The 21,653-nt window shown below is 35.1% G+C and overlaps 1 protein-coding gene across 2 annotated transcripts in view; it reads right to left on the bottom strand.

Moving 5' to 3' along the window:
* Nucleotides 1–21,653, bottom strand: part of LOC123306899 (serine proteinase stubble) — a 52,125-nt gene that overhangs the window by 15,468 nt on the left and 15,004 nt on the right. The window contains exons 3-6 of one of the 2 annotated variants that reach the window (XM_044889091.1): nt 10,290–11,213; nt 9,933–10,109; nt 9,442–9,843; nt 5,282–5,459 (exon numbers count right to left, since the gene is read on the bottom strand). In XM_044889091.1, the coding sequence (XP_044745026.1) occupies nt 5,282–5,459; nt 9,442–9,843; nt 9,933–10,109; nt 10,290–11,213 (1,681 nt within the window). The remainder of the gene's footprint in view (nt 1–5,281; nt 5,460–9,441; nt 9,844–9,932; nt 10,110–10,289; nt 11,214–21,653) is intronic. The other variant, XM_044889092.1, reaches the window with a different exon arrangement.

Below are 21,653 nucleotides of genomic sequence, written 5' to 3'. Positions count from 1 at the left end.
TTTTTTATTTTTCCACTTTTCATTTTCGAGTTCAGTTTGAATGGCTGTCTGAAGTTCGATTGTGTATCGAACCGTGAACTGTTAGGTTTTCTGGAATCTACTAAACAACTTCTATGCACTCCATATCCTAGGACAATAGTAGGACAGCCTAATTTTTAGGCAGAGGTGCAAATATGTCGTTTTCTGGGGGTCTAACCCCTTGCTCATTTTTGACCCAAAAAATCGAGATTTTCGAAATCAAGTTTTTGTGCTTGGATGGAAGCCTTGGCAATGCTGATTATAAAACCGAAAATCCCAATTGGATCAGACGAATAAATCAGGAGATATTGCAGATTGAAATTTGCAATTTTTGAAAAAATGCCATTTCAACGATGAAAATCTAAACGAAGGAAGATAGGCTCACGAAACTGATTGGAATAGATTCAGCGTATTCGAAAACCTATATTTTCATACCCAACTTTCGGATATCCAACACTGTTTACAAGAAAATAGGATTTTTTATTTTTCCACTTTTTATTTTCGAGTTCAGTTTGAATGGCTCTCTGAAGTTCAATTGTGTATCGAACCGTGAACTGTTTGGTTTTCTGGAATCTACTAAACAACTTCTATGCACTCCATATCCTAGGACAATGGTAGGACAGCCTAATTTTTAGGCAGAGGTGCAAATATGTCGTTTTTGGGGGGTCTAAACCCTTGCTCATTTTTGACCCAAAAAATCGAGATTTTCGAAATCGAGTTTTTGTGCTTGGATGGAAGCCTTCGCAATGCTGATTATAAAACCGAAAATTCCAATTGGATCAGACGAATAAATCAGGAGATATCGCAGATTGAAATTTGCACTTTTTGAAAAAATGCCATTTCTACGATGAAAATCTAAACGAAGGGAGATAGGCTCACGAAACTGATTGGAATAGATTCAGCGTATTCGAAAACCTATATTTTCATACCCAACCTTCGGATATCCAACACTGTTTACAAGAAAATAGGATTTTTTATTTTTCCACTTTTCATTTTCGAGTTCAGCTTGAATGGCTCTCTGAAGATCAATCGTGTATCGAACCGTGAACTGTTTGGTTTTCTGGAATCTACTAAACAACTTCTATGCACTCCATATCCTAGGACAATAGTAGGACAGCCTAATTTTTAGGCAGAGGTGCAAATATGTCGTTTTTGGGGGGTCTAACCCCTTGTTCATTTTTGACCCAAAAAATCGAGATTTTCGAAATCGAGTTTTTGTGCTTGGGTAGAAGCCTTGGCAATGCTGATTATAAAACCGAAAATCCCAATTGGATCAGACGAATAAATCAGGAGATATGGCAGATTGAAATTTGCACTTTTTGAAAAAATGCCATTTCTACGATGAAAATCTAAACGAAGGAAGATAGGCTCACGAAACTAATTGGAATAGATTCAGAGTATTCGAAAACCTATATTTCCATACCCAACTTTCGGATATACAACACTGTTTACAAGAAAATAGGATTTTTCATTTTTCCACTTTTCATTTTCGAGTTCACTTTGAATGGCTCTCTGAAGTTCAATTGTGTATCGAACCGTGAACTGTTTGGTTTTCTGGAATCTACTTAACAACTTCTATGCACTCCATATCCTAGGACAATAGTAGGACAGCCTAATTTTCAGGCAGAGGTGCAAATATGTCGTTTTTGGGGGGTCTAACCCCTTGTTCATTTTTGACCCAAAAAATCGAGATTTTCGAAATCGAGTTTTTGTGCTTGGGTAGAAGCCTTGGCAATGCTGATTATAAAACCGAAAATCCCAATTGGATCAGACGAATAAATCAGGAGATATGGCAGATTGAAATTTGCAATTTTTGAAAAAATGCCATTTCAACGATGAAAATCTAAACGAAGGAAGATAGGCTCACGAAACTAATTGGAATAGATTCAGAGTATTCGAAAACCTATATTTCCATACCCAACTTTCGGATATACAACACTGTTTACAAGAAAATAGGATTTTTCATTTTTCCACTTTTCATTTTCGAGTTCACTTTGAATGGCTCTCTGAAGTTCAATTGTGTATCGAACCGTGAACTGTTTGGTTTTCTGGAATCTACTTAACAACTTCTATGCACTCCATATCCTAGGACAATAGTAGGACAGCCTAATTTTCAGGCAGAGGTGCAAATATGTCGTTTTTGGGGGGTCTAACCCCTTGCTCATTTTTGACCCAAAAAATAAAGATTTTCGAAATCGAGTTTTTGTGCTTGGGTGGAAGCCTTAGCAATGCTGATTATAAAACCGTAAATCCCAATTGGATCAGACGAATAAATCAGGAGATATTGCAGATTGAAATTTGCAATTTTTGAAAAAATGCCATTTCAACGATGAAAATCTGAACGAAGGAAGATGGGCTCACGAAACTGATTGGAATAGATTCAGCGTATTCGAAAACCTATATTTTCATACCCAACTTTCGGATATACAACACTGTTCACAAGAAAATAGGATTTTTCATTTTTCCACTTTTCATTTTCGAGTTCACTTTGAATGGCTCTCTGAAGTTCAATTGTGTATCGAACCGTGAACTGTTTGGTTTTCTGGAATTTTCTAAACAACTTCTATGCACTCCATATCCTAGGAAAATAGTAGGACAGCCTAATTTTTAGGCAGAGGTGCAAATATGTCGTTTTTGGGGGGTCTAACCCCTTGCTCATTTTTGACCAAAAAAATCGGGATTTTCGAAATCGAGTTTTTATGCTTGGGTGGAAGCCTTGGCAATGCTGATTATAAAACCGAAAATCCCAATTGGATCAGACGAATAAATCAGGAGATATCGCAGTTTGAAATTTGCAATTTTTGAAAAAATGCCATTTCAACGATGAAAATCTAAACGAAGGGAGATAGGCTCACGAAACTGATTGGAATAGATTCATCGTATTCGAAAACCTATAGTTTCATACCAAACTTTCGGATATCCAACAGTGTTTACAAGAAAATAGGATTTTTTATTTTTCCACTTTTCATTTTCGAGTTCAGTTTGAATGGCTGTCTGAAGTTCAATTGTGTATCGAACCGTGAACTGTTTGGTTTTCTAGAATCTACTAAACAACTTCTATGCACTCGATATCCTAGGACAATAGTAGGACAGCCTAATTTTCAGGCAGAGGTGCAAATATGTCGTTTTTGGGGGGTCTAACCCCTTGCTCATTTTTGACCCAAAAAATCGAGATTTTCGAAATCGAGTTTTTGTGCTTGGGTGGAAGCCTTGGCAATGCTGATTATAAAACCAAAAATCCCAATTGGATCAGACGAATAAATCAGGAGATATTGCAGATTGAAATTTGCAATTTTTGAAAAAATGCCATTTCAACGATGAAAATCTAAACGAAGGAAGATAGGCTCACGAAACTGATTGGAATAGATTCAGTGTATTCGAAAACCTATATTTCCATACCCAACTTTCGGATATACAACACTGTTTACAAGAAAATAGGATTTTTCATTTTTCCACTTTTCATTTTCGAGTTCACTTTGAATGGCTCTCTGAAGTTCAATTGTGTATCGAACCGTGAACTGTTTGGTTTTCTGGAATCTACTTAACAACTTCTATGCACTCCATATCCTAGGACAATAGTAGGACAGCCTAATTTTCAGGCAGAGGTGCAAATATGTCGTTTTTGGGGGGTCTAACCCCTTGCTCATTTTTGACCCAAAAAATCGAGATTTTCGAAATCGAGTTTTTGTGCTTGGGTGGAAGCCTTGGCAATGCTGATTATAAAACCGAAAATCCCAATTGGATCAGACGAATAAATCAGGAGATATCGCAGTTTGAAATTTGCAATTTTTGAAAAAATGCCATTTCAACGATGAAAATCTAAACGAAGGGAGATAGGCTCATGAAACTGATTGGAATAGATTCAGCGTATTCGAAAACCTATATTTTCATACCCAACTTTCGGATATACAACACTGTTTACAAGAAAATAGGATTTTTTATTTTTCCACTTTTCATTTTCGAGTTCAGTTTGAATGGCTCTCTGAAGTTCAATTGTGTATTGAACCGTGAACTGTTTGGTTTTCTAGAATCTACTAAACATTTTCTATGCACTCCATATCCTAGGACAATAGTAGGACAACCTAATTTTTAGGCACAGGTGCAAATAGGTCATTTTAGGGGGGTCTAACCCCTTGCTCATTTTTGACCCAAAAAAATCGAGATTTTCGAAATCGAGTTTTTGTGCTTGGGTGGAAGCCTGAGCAATGCTTATTATAAAACCGGAAATCCCAACTCGATCAGACGAATAAATCAAGAAATATCGCAGACTAAAATTTGCAATTCTTGAAAAGAATGAAAATGATGAATGAATGAATGAAAATCTAAATCAATCAACAGAAATAGGGTTTCGAAATTTCTCGCAATAGATTTAGCGTGTCCGAAAACCTTTACTTGCTCACCAAACTTTCGGATATTTAACACTGTTTACCAGAAAATCAAGTTTTAAATTTTTCCATTTTTCAACTTTCAAGTTTGGTGGTATCTAGCAGAAAAATAATAGTAGATTTAAAGGTGACACATAGTCTAAAAGAGCAACCTTTCTAGTGAGAAATCTCGAAATTTCATCCACCCCGGAGCAATCATTTGGTCTTGAGGAAGTTTCAAAAAAACCCAACTTTTTGGGAATTTTTCGAAGGTCAACTTTCGAGTCGCTTATCTTCCAGGAAAATTATCGTAGATCTAAATGTGATACATATTCTGAAAGAGCAACTCTCTCTAGTAATAAATCTGAGGATTCCATCTATCTGGGCAGAATCGTTCGTTCTTGAGGAAGATGTGAAAACAAGACATTTTAGGAGGGTCTAACCCCTTGCTCATTTTTGACCCAACGGGTTTTTGTGTTAAGATCGAAGCCTTAGCTTTTTCGAAAACCTATATTTTCACACCAAACTTTCAAAAATCTAACAGTGTTTACGAGGAGGAAATAAAAAATTTCCTTTGGATTAACTTTAAACAAACCAGTATGGTTCCTTTCATGGAAATTGAGGATTCAATTCATCCTTGATGAACTACCCCAATCTTGATCGATTTAATTGATTTGTTTCATCCGGGGTGGTTCCAAAATTGGAGTAGGGTTAATTCCTTGTTTTTGCGCTCAGATAGGCTACAGCATGTTGTACCTATGTATTATATATCAAACGTCGTAAAGTCATTTCGTGTTCACCCTATAATTCGTAAAACATTGGTTGATTTTCTCGAATGTTATGTACATTCCGAATCCGAAATATCACCATCAATATCAGAATTTTTAGTCAATACTCACTTGTCCACACAATGAGCTGCTGTTATAGCCCAGTTCTCGTTCAAAAGTGCAGCACCACACTTGTGGAGGAAAGTTGAAGTTCTCCATTGACGTAAGGATATCTGCCAAGGCCATTTTCCAAATGGCGCTTTCTCTCCTCCCACGATTCTTGCTTCTGGGTACATCCTCCTTCCACAAACTGTTGCCAAAAGAAGTGCCGAGCTTATTATTACCATTTTTGCTATGCCAGTCAAACACTAATTTATGCACACTAGAGATTCGTATAATTTTCTCCCGAAGAGATGCAGGTGGAGATTTAAGTTCAGTGAAACAGAGTTGATTGATTGGAGCGTTTACACATAATAAAAAATTCTTCCTAATAATGCTGAAGAAAAGAGATCTTGAAAATATTTCAACTCTCGAATCTCATATGATCACTTAACTCATATAACCCACATAAAATTATCTGCTGATGAACCACTAGACCAAAAATTGAGCTCGTCAGTTTGAATAGGGCCTGAGAATAGTCATAAAATCATTTCGGGGGCAGCTAAAATATTTTTAGCTTTTTAGTTTCATATAAAAAATTCTATAGGAAATTCTAGAGGAGGAACTGAACACATAGAAGATGGAAGAGATGACATATTATATTACTTTGTGAGATTTATCTATCTATTATACCAAAATATTAATCATAAAGGAACTTTATAAAAAAACTGTTGGGCTAATAATGGAAAAAAATTTTACTCGTGGCTTTTTCGAAACTTGGGGTTCAATTGTCATACATACTATGCATAGATCCTACTTAATTATGTCAAATAAGCCTTTCTGGCTTCTACCAGGTACGTACAATAGGGTCAGCTATTTAATACTTTCAAAATCCTACGCCACTTGAGGAATAGCAATTTTAACACGAATTTTCTATTCTCCCACACTTGCTACGTAAATATTTTACGCTACTTTAATAGCAATGAAATTATTTTTTGAAATATTTCAAGTTAAGAATGAAGCTGCAAAATTATTTTTATTAAAATATGTAAGTATTTGTTATGAAAGTCATTGGATTACATTTTTTACATCCGCATTAGCTATAATCGGGATGTTATTTAGAAGTCATTTGGTAAAAAAAATCAATCGAATGACAGAAAAGCTAATAAGGCTTAGGATATTATAACTGAACTAATTGTTCAGCTTCAGGTTTTTCTTAGAAAATCTGGAAAAATAATGAAAATGAATGTATCCTGTGGGAAAAGAGTACAATATGAATTTAGATGAAAAGAAGAAATAGAATTGAAAAATTGTGATGAAATTGGTAGAATTTGGGAGACATGAAACAGTCTCCTGTCCCTATAATGCATGAGCCTCTGGTATTATCCAGAAACGTTTATTTGCCATAATTTAATAATTTACTACCTTCTTTCCCTGTATTGGAAAAAATAAATTAAGGACTCTCAAATAGAACATACTGTGGACTCATGTAATCTATGATCTATGAAGTGAACAAGAAAAAAGGGAATTTACAAACAGAAAAAAGAGTCAAAGTTTACTCTGCAACGCTTTCTTGGTTACGTCTATCGAATACAAAGAAAATTGCTGGGAATCGGAAGGGGACTATGTAATGAGTAGGTAATAGAAAGCCCTAAGAACAGTTATAGAAGTTGAGCAACAAATTTCGATCAACAAGCTCAATTCAGCAATTCTCACATTAGTACCCTAACTGTTCTGAATTATTAAACGACAACAATGGACGCCAAGCCATTCCCCTCACAAACAACCATAATTTCCACCACTATTATACTCCGAATACAACCAACTCAGTGTTATAATTAGCGCTAACTGCTAAAAAGCCAATTTCACATAATAACGAGATGTTATATACACTCGAATTAAACTTTCACATTACGTCTTCCAGAAAAAAGTCAAAAGAGCTTGGGAACGCCAACTGATGTGCACGCTGTAAGCCCATTATCGAGCTAGCTGAAGAACTGAATTCAAACTTGTTTATCGTGGCCATTGTTTTGTTTTCGAGAATTGCGATTGGATAGCCAGCTCTTACCTTGAGAGGTCAAGAACCAGCCTCAAGAGGAGTCTGCTGATTTCAAACGTGCGACGTTTTTGACGAAAGAATAATGAACTTGTCCAACCTCTGGATATCCACCATATCATAACAATGCATAACATGCTATTCTGAGTAAACAAATTTTGCACGGATGTTAATTTATTTCCGTTGCTATTACCACCAAATAAAGTGGATTATAATCAGGGGAAATAAAATATCGTATAGTAGAACTTATCAAAATATAGCATTTCATCAACAAGCACCTATATAAAGCTTACAAAATGACGAAGTAACAAAAAACATCGGTCAAGGTGATCCTTAAAAGTCCCTTGGTGACACAAGGGTATACTGATGAATTATACCCTTTCTCAGAAAAATGCATCCTGTCAAAAAAGTATAACCCTTAGAACTCCCTGTATATTTGCCAGTGTGATATTCGAGAGACTACTTCCTTCCAATTGTCCAATTCTTCCACACAAGAGACACCTAGAACCACAATACAAGATATAGGCCGTAGGTATATCTAATGATAATCACTTTCCAATATCTCATAACAGCCGAAGGAAATTTTTCACTAGTTCTGTAGTTTCGCAGTGACCATGTTTGCAGACTGAAGCTGAGACGAAGCATCATATGATCACATATAAAAGTTTCATACTCCATTTATTCATACATCTGCTTTTATTACCGTCCGAGTTAATCTAACCTCATTAATAAACCCAACTATTTCATTTTATAGCTTCTTAACTGGATTCTTCGTCTAGCATTCTCGTTTAATGGCTGATTTTTTCAAAAGAATATCACGTTTTGGGTACCCAGCGTCGGACTCTACGGAAGTTACAAAATTCGTGAGAAGAAGTAATGGCAATGGTCTTCATGAAAGCCACTTTTTCTGCATATAAAAATCACTCACAACTCAGCTTATTCAAATCAGTATAACCATTCTTAATATCCTCCAAGAAGTAATCGCTGAGCCTCAGTTGCAGATTTATTACAATAAAGAAGATAAATTCAAAACTCAAGCAAAAAACGCCTTTTCCATTAAAAAACTATTAGTTCTGGCCAAAAAAATTCTGTCTACTCCAAACTTGCGATGTACCTTTTTACATCTGGCATCTTCAACATGATGTCCCAATCTTCATCCAGTACCATATGGTTGACTGCTCCAGGAAAGATCGTTCAGATGTGTATGATTCAAACTTCTCCACAATCGAGATCTGCACATTAACATTTTCCTCAAGAAATTTCAGATATTTTATAGCCCTATTTACTTTGTATGAAATTTACATCGTTTTCCGACCGATTGCGATAAGAATCGTCCAGATAAATGCCGAGTACGATCCTGCTGGCACTTTACGAGGCCATCATAAAGATTCCTGGGATGATCCTCTTCATGTTTTTATTCTTCAGCTGGAGGCGACCATCTCTCCAGTGTTTTACTGTGGGATGTCTCCTGGGCATTCACTTAACGTACTTTATTCTACCTTTGTTGATCGCAAAATTGTTCCACTCGAGCGGGTCATTCGGAATTTATGCCTAAATTAGTCGATGGGGTGGAAAATTGAGGAAGATAAATGTCAAATTCGATTCCGGAATCTCAAGATCGATCACAAAACTATAACCTGTTCAGAATTTCTCTATGCAAATGTACTAAACGTTAGGGGGGTAAGTCTATTTCCCCTTTTTTTTTAAATGCCTCTATCCATAAAATAAGAGCGTTTTTTTGATGATAAATAGGGTGGAAAAATTGTGGTAAACAATGAGGCTGAAAAACATCAGTTCGAAACTATTAGTCATCAAGCAGGGTTGGCCTGTTTCAGCGTTTTCATTTTGAGTTATTGGTTGAAGAAATATCAATTTTTTGCCAAACTGTATTATTATATACCCCATTTGAATACCTGAGGAAATAATGCTTGACCAAAAATATTTTGAAGGTAAAAGCAATTCTACTGGCAATTAATCTTGATTTATTGATTGAAGGTTTTTTTGTTCTTTTCAAATTATGATTAGATTTTATGTATGTTTTGGAAGCTCTGTTTCACTGAACTCACTTAAAATTAGGATCGAATCATGTGATGTGGAAAATATGCCACCATTCCAACCAAAAAAAAGTTCTACTCACCGGAAGTGAAGTCGCTCATATTCATCGAACTTGTTACTTCGTTCTGAATAGTAGTTGATGTGCCGAAGGAAGGAGTTTGAGTTGACAATGTGAATGTTTGCGTACTACTAGATACGGTTGCAGGGGCTGCTTCCGTAGGTCCATGGGTTAAAGGTGTTGCCTCTGTGATAGAGCTTGTTGTCACGACCTCGCTGTCATTTCCAGGAAGCTCTGATGGTGCAGAAGTGGTCAAGTTTAAGGCTACAAATGGAGTAGTCGTTTCCTCGGCTGTTAGAGTTGTCAGATTGTTCTTCGGTGATGAGGTCGTTATGTTTTCATCTTTCGGTAGATCACCAGAAGCTGTGGAAGGTGATACAGATGGAAGAAGTACCCAACCATCTGGAGTGGTGATTGGTTTCCAATCTAATAGATTGAGAACAGTTAGAATAATCTTAATGATGAAAGAGATGTAGATATAGATAGGGATAGAGAGTAGGAATTCTTTGTCTCACCTTCTGTTGTAGTGGTGACTGTAGCCGCTTCTTCAGAAATATTCTTCTTGGTTGTACTTTCATCTACAGTCCAAGTAACTAGAGAGGGTGACTGTGTTGTTACTACTGATGGTGTTGGAGGTCTTGGAGATTTTGTGACATCTAATGGTATCTCGTTTGAAGTAATTTGTTCACCAACTAAAGGAGGTTGTTAAAATACAAGAATTTATTAGTAAAATAGTCTCTTTACTAAGTTGAAAAAGCCTCAATTGAAAAAATGTAGAAGGAAACATTATCTTCTATCGAATTCAATTGAGAGAAAATAGAGCATTGACATTTTTTTTTTAATGCTTGCCAAACTAATGATAAAATACTCGCCTGTAGGTGGAGCTGTTGTGATTATATTGAGCAGAATGTTTGTTGTTGGCTGCTGAGTTGTGGTTATCGTTGCGTTGACAGCCTTCAATGTTGTTGTTTTTATTGCTGTTGTCGTGGGTGTTCTAGTTGTCGTTGAAACTGCGGGTTTTCTTGTCAATTTAGTTGTGGTGCTTGGCTTCCTTGTTGATACTGGCCCTTTCACGGTAACCACCGGCCTCTTGGTGGGGGTTTTGGTTGGTTTCGTTGTCTTGAGCGGTTTGGATGTACTAGTTGTAGGCTTGGGCCTACTTGTTACTTTTACGGGCTTCGTGGAGGGTTTAGGACTAGGTTTCGTTGTGGGTCTAGGAGTGGTTTTTGAAGTGATCTTCGTCGTCGTTGGTTTAGGCTTTCGCGTCACAACCTGTGAAGTCTTAGTTGTCTCTGGGATTATCGTCGTACTCGGAGATCCATTGATGGACAAGAAAGTTGTGAGCTTTTGGGAAATCGTTGTTGTTTCCGTATCTGGGGAATCCTCAGCAATGGACGGTAACCTAGTGAAATTTTGAATGTTGAACTCAGTCGATAATTTGTATTCTGTTGTAGTCTTTTGATCTTTGGTAGATGACGTTGTGGATTTTTGTGTTGTTGTAGTTGTTGTTGGTTTTTCACTCGTTGTCGTCGAGTGCATGAGGGTTGTGATTACTGGCTTCAGCGTTGACAGCCTATTAGGAGGCTCTCTCGAGGGAATTATATCTGAGTCTATGCTATTGTCTATTTCGTTAACGGTAGGCAATTGGCAACATGAGCCAAAATAGAATTTGTCTATACATGTACCCAGATGGGTCCCATTGGCTTTCACACAGTTCATGGCAAATATACATACACCCTTCTCGTTGGTCTTTCTTGATATACATGGCAAATTTCTTATGTTTCTACCAGTTGTCCCTGAAAAAAATAACAAAATATAAATTCATTATGAGAACTACTTAATCCAAAATAGAATATGGCAAAATTGTTGATTAGAAGATTAATCCTTTTACTCTAGATCTTGAACACTTAATTGATGTACCCACTATTAATGTTCGCAGATATAAAACGTTTTTTATACTCCAATTGACTGGTCTTGACGTAGAAAATGAGTGGTCTGGTTGAAAGGTTTCATTCATCGATAGTCAACTAACTAGGCATGAAAATATGAGATTGTTCAGCGAGCACGGAATGATATTCATTTAAATTCTGTCTAACAATATGTGTCGAACTTAAAAGTTTCAATTAAAACAGAAAATGACGAACTGTACCATTTTATGTGGCTGGAAAAACAAAGATAACGATGTACATATAGGTATTTATTTGAATTAATCAGTCAAAATCTGTTGATCTCTCTTAAACACGAAAAAGCAGTAAGAATGCATATAACTTTTACGTTATAGAATGGTTGCTTTTTGTACGGGACCTAATCCTGAAAGATTATCGTGATGTTATCATAATGAATATCGGCTTACTCAAAAAACAAATATTAAGACGGAAATAAGTGATATAAAGAAGAAAAGTCAGAGAGATATAGATCCCTTCGCATTCATTGTTCAGCTACAGTTTCTAAACCTTAAAAACCTTTCCTTGCAACAACTCATAAAAACATCCAGACAAACACCGTTCAATTCGCTTTAAAACTCAAATGCAAACAGTGAAATTCACTTCCAACATTAATTGAACAACTTCCAGTGGGTAGTCCTTTGATACAAAATCAGATACGGTTCTTCATAAGAAAATACGATTACCGTTATCTAAACCACTTTCGTATTTGTTCAATTTGAGATAGCATGCGAATTAGATCCATTTGCATGTTGCTCAACGATTTACTCAAAAGGACATAAGTAATTATTTCCTTGTTTTTCTGATTGTGGCTTTGGCCTAAGAAAAAGATCGATTTTGGTTTATCACAACAAAATGAAACTTCAATTCTGGTCATCATCTTCTTGTGCTAATTAGGATATTCCGACTAAAGAAAATTAAGAAATAAATTATAGGAGGATCACATTTTCGAAAGTGTTATGGACTCACTAAAATCGAGATATCCATATTTCCCATATTAAAATTCTACAATATTAAAATATATCACCTTAACTCTTCTATATTTCAAGTACTTAGATGATATGAATTTGTTATTACAGTAGTTAGGTACTATACAGTTTGTTTGGATATAAATAACAAAGATTTGTAGCGAATATGTGAAGTGTTGATTTCATGAAAAAGATCTGACAATAAATTATACCAAATCTGTTTCTCTTATTTCACAACTCAACTTTCATGGGTATTATGACTATGATTCATCGGTCAGTTTCATGTTAGAATTGCAGTTTTCTTCGCCAAAAAGTTCCAACATCCTCATAACGTGAATAGATGATGATCCATAAAGAAAACTCATGACTCTCAACAAGTCTTATTCAATAGCTTCCTGCTATAAATTTTCTTATACCTATCCCTGGATATGCGGTATTAATTACGAACACCGCTAACAAGAATTTAATTATGCATGCCTCAATTAGTGTTGATGAATTTGTTTTTCCCGGAAATTTGGGTACACGTTTTAACGGAATATCTTATATACGTCTGACCCACATGAAGCTGGATTAACAGCAACGGCAACAAGTTGTGTATTGGAATACGCCATCAAGATTCTCCGACGAAATTGAATTACCCCACCGATGTTACTTTTTGCGTGATTCCTATGAAGTTCAAGGGATCCTTATTGAGGAGCAAAAAAGGGATGAACAAGCTCTGTTTTCTTTTCACTCGATTGCACCAGTTGAGGAATAAAAACTATACATCCTTAGCAAGTAGACTATGGAATTTTGAAGGAATTGTGTCTAAACGTAATTTCTAGCTTCTCCTATACTATTTTCCAGGTGAAATGACAACTTAGCGTTAGGGGAATACTAATTGAATCAGCTAGTAGTTTCTCACGAAAGTTTCCATCATACAAAATTACAATACGCATCTATATGTGTATTATTATCTATATGTGACATATTTTGGGAACAGGAAGATATTCAAGGATTTAGGTTCAATCAGAGTAAATTAACCATCGATAATTCCATAGCCTCCTGAGTGACGAATTTTTTTTATGTACCTACACGACACATACAAATTGCATGATTTTGACTGTTTCTGGTACTTCTAGAATAGATGAGTAAGAACGTTGAAAGCTGTCCTGGGCTAGATTTTCGTGTAAAGTCCATCAGAGGAAACCGTTTCACGATATCTTCATTTGTCTTGAAGATATAACGAAATTTTTATATTTTGTCGATTTCCTAGGTGGATGTGCCATAACAGTGAATTCTGTGTGAAAAAGATGTTGAATTTGTATACAGAATGATGATACTCAATTTAAAAACTTTTTATGAGTTAATCAAAATCGATTAAGTATAGAATTTCTGGTGGATATTTATTGAAAATGAGTGTAACATGAATTACAATGATTGTATGGAAGTTATAGATGTTTCGGCCAACCAATGAAATTCTATGAACGGAATTCAATTAGTATCATAGAGATGGAGATTTATTGAGAGTGGACAATGTTGTGGTCAATGTGGTTTCATAGAATTCTATCACAAAGGGTGATTTTGCTTTGAGTATAGAAGTGATATATCGACATATACAGGGTGAGTCTTTGACCCGAACAAATATTCAAAAATTTAATTCTTGAAGTCAAAAGAAACACTTTTTTCCTATAAAATTTTTTCCGATACGGCCCTGATAAAAATATATAGACATTTTAAGTTTTCATAATGATGTATGCCACCCCTGGAAAAACAAAATTCCCTTCAGAGTAACAAGCTAAATCTATGATACTACACATTTGTGGATCTTTTAATCAGAGTTGCATTCAGTCAAAGTACGTACCCAATTTTCCGAATTTCACAGATTTTTTTCATTTTTGAACATCAAATTACTCGAAAACGGCGTATTATACGAGGAAACATGAAGAATATACTTCATTCACTTTTATTTTAGCTGTCGGTTGGCCATGGAAATTTGACACATTTCACTCTGTATAGTACGAAAATGTGGGGTTATGAAGCTTGTCAAAACATTTTTGGGTTTTAAATCAACGCTATGTTGCCCGTTCTACGTAAAAGTTTTTGTTATTACGTATGTATGTCGAATCTCTTCGGAAAATATGTGACGAACATAATTGAAGTTTATACAAACTGATTGAAGGCATACCAAATCCAGTTATTTGCATGGAAAATACAAGAGATCAGTATAATATCATAATATGCACTAGCTTGAGGAGAGTTAATGTTCGTTATCTTCTTTGGCTAACATCATTTGTAGATTTCAAAAATATTAACCCGAAGATGAAATGCATATGATGCAGTGGTTGGGAATGGGTATCTCCCGAATGAATTAACAGATAATTACAAGAATGTTAAATTCTTCAACAAAAATCATCTTGCATCAATATAAGTAAAAGTAATTGAAGGAAGTTTCAAGTTAAGATGAACTTCACCTTTGAACAAAAATTTCACATGAATAAACAAGTAACAGGGCAACTTGCGCGTATTTGTGGCTATTCATCTTAATACGTTGATGTAATAATAATAATTAAGTATTTATTAGTACCTTAAGACATTTACATTGTATAGGACAAGTCAAATGAAAAATAGAAAAATACATGTTAGGGAACTTATTCTCCGATGACATTTATCGAAAATCCTGTAGTAAACTTTTCGCATTAATTCACTCAAACATAAAATTCTCAAATGCCACCACTTTTTTGGGTCTCCCAATAGAAGGAAATTCTTTGTCATCCTCTTCATTCACAATCTTTCTGATTGTGGAAATATCCAGCTGAAATATATGTCGTTTAGATTCATATGAAACATTGTATAAATTCTCTTACATTGAATATCTTCGCTACCGTCAGACGTATTGTGGATTTTAGAATATCAGGGTATAACTATTTGAATGAGCGGACCTGAATTCTAAATAGCACTTCCTGAAACCCTGTCTCCTTTTTCAATCACTTTCGGCATTTTCGTAATAAAAATTGATATTAGTTGTGGCAACGGCGTTATGACATTAACGACATATCATGAGTGCCAACCTTACTTCGTTCTAGTTACAAAAACTTGAGAAAATTATTTCATGGCCAACCGACTGCTAAAATAAATTTGAATGAAGTATACTTTTATTTTACAAAACGTCCAAATATTCATTAGATAGCGTACAACTTAGTCTCATAAATGGGGATCTTTGAATTTTTGGTATTTTTATGGTACTTAATGGTCAATATGAGAAAACTGGAAGACGTGGGTGATATTTTGTGCCCGAAAAAGATTAGTCAAATAAATGAAAAACTATATTCCGAATATCATTTCATTCGATAAAACCCTCGATAAAACTGTTCGTGAGATTTAATGATTTTTCAACAGCCTGTATCTTTCAAACCGAGCCGATTCAGAAAAAATGGTATGAAAAAAGTGTTTCTCGTGGCTTCAAGGATCTACTTTCAAAATCAAAGACTCGCCCTGTATATTTATGAAAAGCTTTTTTTTTGAAACGTGAGATCAAAAAAGGTACTTGCCGTATTTAAAATGAAGAAGTTATTTTTTCATTATTATTTCAAGAGATAAAAAAAAATTGAATACAGTGTCATATTCCCAAGTGACTGTAGAAAATTTTCATAATTTAATATCTTGAAGTGGTTTCCACTAATAGACTTTTCTCAAAAATCGAGCGCAGAACTCCTTTCAAAATTTTCACCTATTTAGTTTGGAATTACCAGAAGCCAAAATCAAGCAGTTTGGGATACCTTGTACATATACGGAGTGATACAGGGTGAAGATATCCCTCAGGGCACTTTCAATATTACAATTCGTTTATCAATGTTATAATATCGAAATGAAGTTTTCAAATTGATCCGACCTGTATTCCTAGAAATATTCGGAAAATTTTTTTTTGGTGAGCCAAACACTCTTGGATGAACTCAGCCCTAAATTTGCTAATCTTACTATTACTTTCACGATTTGATAATCCAATCTGAAATATATCGAGAATCATATCCACCAGAGAATATCGTCCAATTTGTATTTTTATGTAAGAGACCAGTGAAATGTGAATGTGGTACCGTAAGAGTATGACGTGCCCAAGAAGGAGGTCACTTACTCATTGAGCCTCTAGGCTTACAACAACGTAATGCCAATGTCGAGACATGCAATTCAAATGAAAAATATTCATTTCTTCGTCCTACTTCAACGACATGCCTCGAACGAAAACAGTGGGTCATTTAAGGCATATTTCGGAGAAACTGCATTCCAAGTTCGTAAGGAAGTCGAGTCTTTTTATTCAATGACAGCTGGAGAATATGTTGAATAGGTTTATCTATACATTTATTGCCAGGAAAGGAGCATAAACACCTTTCATTGGCATGGAACCTTTCTGTGGTATAGGATAATGTACCTACAAGAATATTGTGAGATATTAGAAGTATCTGGATTTTAGCAAGTACCTTCTTACTTCTGCCTCTTCATTCCTTCCTTAGGAAGCACATAATGAAAATTGGCCCAGCTCCAGCTCTAGCAGAAACTAACGAGGGCAAGACAATTTTACTTGAGATTTTTGAGGTTGAAAGAAGATAATTAGTTGGTGGATAAGGAGTCTGACTATTTGGACCTTTACTTGGTTTTTCAATTAGGTCGAATCTTATACTTTAAAATTTTTCTGCCCAATCGTTCTGCTCCAGTTCTAAACATGCATATATATTTGATAAAAAAATATGTATTTACGAAACCCAATTAACACAAATTAAAGCAAAACAATGTACCTAATGTATTCTCATTTATCCAATTGATGAATGATGCACAATCTCCGAAATATATTCCGAATCGAATTTCAGCCTCAGCGTTGAGCACAAGTTCATTAGTGAATTCCTGGTGGAAAGCAAAAACTGCGTCCCTTCGGAGTTGGAAGTAAATGAATATAAATGAAAGAATAAACCCATACCGTGAGAGGTAAAGTTGTCATTTGCATAGATTCAATTAAAATTTCACAGACCTGACCCTCTTGTGCTATTTTATATTAATTTTGTTTGAAAATTCACTTGATCCTGAAAACACAGGCCGCGTACATCTCATCTAATTGAATTTTTTTGTGAACACGAACCTATATTATACTTTCATCAGTTACATGAATATTGATGAATATTCGAGCTAACTTTCTTTGATTTATCATTTATCACATTATGTCATCCTGTAGCAGAGTTTCAATGAATTCTTTATTAAATGTTACATTTACTTCTTTATTCTATCGTTTCTGCTCTTTCAGTCGATGAATATTATAGAATCTCTTTTTTCCAATATAATAATATGATGATTAATGAAGTAGTTGATGTGGGCACACCCATCAGATTGTCAATTCTTTATTGCCTAGGTTGTCCAAGTTTCTTTTTACCCTATAATAAAGAAGGGTGGACAAAAATACCTCATCATATTCAGCAACAAAATGTATATCTGTATCTTGCTCAAAAATTTGGGGTTGTCATAAAAAAACTGTTTGAAGTGGGTGCCTGACAAAGTTGCCTAATTTAAAATGAGAATTGACCAGTTCGAGAAAAAAATCAAATACCGAAGATATTAACTTCGTATTATGTTTCACTCACTCCATATGTGGTCATTATACATTCGAAATCCTGCATTAGATGTAGAAAAAAGTCATTCAATCTTGGATGATTGAGGAAGTCCAAAATGGATGTTTATCATGATGAAACAGAGAAGGGTACCGTTGCAGGCATTTTCCTTCCGTTCTGATCACAAGAACCTTCTCATCACCTTAGGACACCAACCCAACAAACTCGAACTGGGTCAACCAATCCATCCTTCTCTAAGACCCACGACTGCATTTCTGCATTTTTCATAGGATCCAACCACAGCGAATTGGTGTTTCGATCGACTAATTTTGGAATACAACATTTCCCAACCAATCCCAAAGACCATATCTGGATGGAGAGTGTCGTACGAAAGATGTTGGCCAAGTTATTAAAGTGGACTTCCACTGGGCCAAGGTAACGGGACCAATGACGTCACAACGGGTTAGAGAGAGACAGTCAGCTGTTTAAGATGGAATGTATGCACCGTTAGTGGCAGGCACAATCTGTGAGATCACAATCAATGATCTCTTGACGAATGTTACAGCATCTTTCTGTGGATTACAGCATCCATAATCGCGATATCCGATAACACCTCTCGTGATGACATGAGATCGCGGACACGTTTACTTCTGATTTTAATTCTCATCAATCTTAACGAGAAACTAACCGGATCATGATGAATCAGGTTATAGGCTATTTAATGAGGAGAGGACATGGATAGTTTGAAGTTGGAATCACCCACATTGACCAATAATTATTTACTCTGCAGAGCTCGCCATGCCCAACAGATCATTAAATATGTAGTTATAGTTATAGAGCGTATAAGTTTCCGATCATAATTTCAATTTTTTCATAAGAGGCAGTTGAACCTTCCTTTTTTCAATGCATTTAGGGTAGAGGTGGAGTTTATTCTATCTATCTATAATGTATGATATACCTAAGAAGAAGATGAGTTTAGTTAGAGTTGAAATTTGACTTTCTTTGCCATTGCCATTGTAAATGCTTAGATTGGGCTGGTTTCAAACGTTGAAGGCTCTTCATTTCCTTCCATTCCAGGCAATAACCTCTCTACGAGCAAACATTGAACAGTAACTTTACACCGAGATATATACGATTAGTTTCGGACTTCTTTGGAACAAATCAGAACGAAATACTGGGTTCAAGCTCCAGCTAAATACCGTATCGGATGTCAGGTGCAAGGAACAACAATAAATAACGCCGCTTCGTGATGTTATTGCTCCTTAACGATACCATTTAATTATTTATCGAGTCGCAAAATGCGAAACGATGAAAGTTTTCCGCCTCTTCCGATGTTGAAAGCTTTTATCTTTATTATGAAATGTTTTCCGTGCTCGCTACTTCTGCAAGGATGATTCTGAGAGCAAACACTGGAGAAATGTGCTGTTATCATTATTCCTCGGTAATGAAATGGAACGGTTGTTTGGTTTTATTCGCATGAATTGTCCAACTTTACGAAGCGAAAGCTTTCGGTTTTTTATTTCTGTCAACATTGCAGCGTCGAACAAGGAAATTCGTATGTGGAGGATATTTTAGAAGGTTGAGATACTTGGTTATCCCACTATTCACATGTGCATGTACTACTTTCAAGATTTGTTTGGAAACAATAAATCTATCGATTAATAATATTTCAGTATCTTATTCATAGACGATTTGTGAGGATACTATACATTCCTCACATAAGATTAACATAATTATTAATTATTGTTGTTTCTCATCAAACTGTGTGAACTAGAGCTCTACCATATGTATACTTGAAAAGACCTTTCAAACCACATATCATTCGATCTATTCCATATTGAACAAAATGACAGCAACAATTGAACATCTCTGGAAAATTTTGAGAAATCAATTTATGGGATTATCCTGTATACCAGGTTAGTCTTCGACTCATACAAATATTTTAACAGTAAATTCTTGGGGTCAAAAGTAACATGTTTTTCCTTCATCATTTTTTCCAAATCGGCTCGGTTTAAAAGAACCTGCTGTTGAAAAACCATGAAAAATTATATTTTCAGTTCTATCTCACAAACGATTTTATCGAATGAAATGAATTTTGGAATATAGTTTTTCATTCATTTGATGAATCTTTTCCGAACACAAGATAACACCCACGTCTCACAGTTTTCTCATTGTGAACATTATGTATCATAAAAATACCAAAAAGTCAAAGAACCCAACTCTTGAAACTAAGTTAGATCCTATCTAATGAATATTTGAACGTTTTGGAAAATAAAGGAATTCATTATATTTTCTCGTATATCTAATGCGTTATCGAGTAGGTAATTTGATGATAAAAAATGTCTGCGAAATTCGAAAAATTGGGTACTATGACCGAATGCAACTCTTTTTAAAAGATTCACAAATGTGTATAGTATCACATATTTAGCTTGTTATTCTGAAGGTTATTTTATTTTTTCAGGGGTGTCACAGCTCATTTTGAAAACTTAAAATGGCTGAATCCTTCTATCAGGGCCGAATCGGAAAAATGGTATAGGAAATACGTGTTTCTATTGACCTCAAGACTGTAAGTACTATTAAACTTGATGATTGGTTCAAAGGTCTTGAAAGGTTAAAGAAAACCAATAAATAAAGGAATGGTTTTCTTTAACCTTCAAGACCTTTAAAACCATCATCAAGTTTAATAGATTCACAGAGGTCATCAGCTTTATACTTACTCTAGGTCTGTTAAAATATTTGCACCAGTCAAACACGCACCCTTTATAAATATGTTTTCTATTATTATCTAACGAATTCAATGTGAGAGTTCTCATTTTGGTTGATTTTATGGAAGATGAAGTTTCAATTGTTGTGAATTTTCTATTAGTTGAAGTTTACAGTTGGTTTGACCAGACAATGTATTGATTTCTTATCCATTGCTGAAGTCTATAGTTTCTACGAGTCTTATTTGCAAGATGTAGTTGGAAGAGAGTAAAAATAAGACTATGGTGTTGTCTATTTCAAAATAGATATATTTTGTATACTTCATTCAACTTTATTTTAGCAGTCGGTTGGCCATGGAAATTTGACACATTTCACTCTGTATAGTACGAAAATGTGAGGTTATGAAGCTTGTCAAAACATTTTTGGGCTTTAAATCAACGCTATGTTGCCCGTTCTACGTGAAAGTTCCTGTTATTACGTATTTTATCACAATGTCGAATCTCTTCGGAAAATATGTGACGAACATAATTGAAGTTTATACAAACTGATTGAAGTTATTTGCATGGAAAATACAAGAGATCAGTATAATATCATAATATGCACTAGCTTGAGGAGAGTTAATGTTCGTTATCTTCTTTGGATTACATCATTTGTAGATTTCAAAAATATTAACCCGAAGATGAAATGCATATGATGCAGTGGGTGGGAATGGGTATCTCCCAAAGGAATTAACAGATAATTACAAGAATGTTAAATTCTTCAACAAAAATCATCTTGCATCAATATAAGTAAAAAGAGTTGAAGGAAGTTTCAAGTTAAGATGCAACTTCACCGTTGAACAAAAATTTCACATGAATAAACAAGTAACAGGGCAACTTGCGCGTATTTGTGGCTATTCATCTTAATACATTGATGTAATTATAATAATTAGGTATTTATTAGTACCTTAAGACATTTACATTGTATAGGACAAGTCAAATGAAAAATAGAAAAATCCATTTTATATAAATTCTCTTACATTGAATATCTTCGCTATCGTCTGACGTATTGTG

The sequence above is a fragment of the Coccinella septempunctata genome, chromosome 2, assembly GCF_907165205.1.
Source record: "Coccinella septempunctata chromosome 2, icCocSept1.1, whole genome shotgun sequence".
In the NCBI taxonomy this organism is placed as follows: domain Eukaryota; kingdom Metazoa; phylum Arthropoda; class Insecta; order Coleoptera; family Coccinellidae; genus Coccinella; species Coccinella septempunctata.
Note: the sequence above shows the minus strand (reverse complement) of the source record. Positions and strands in the feature narration are given on the sequence as shown.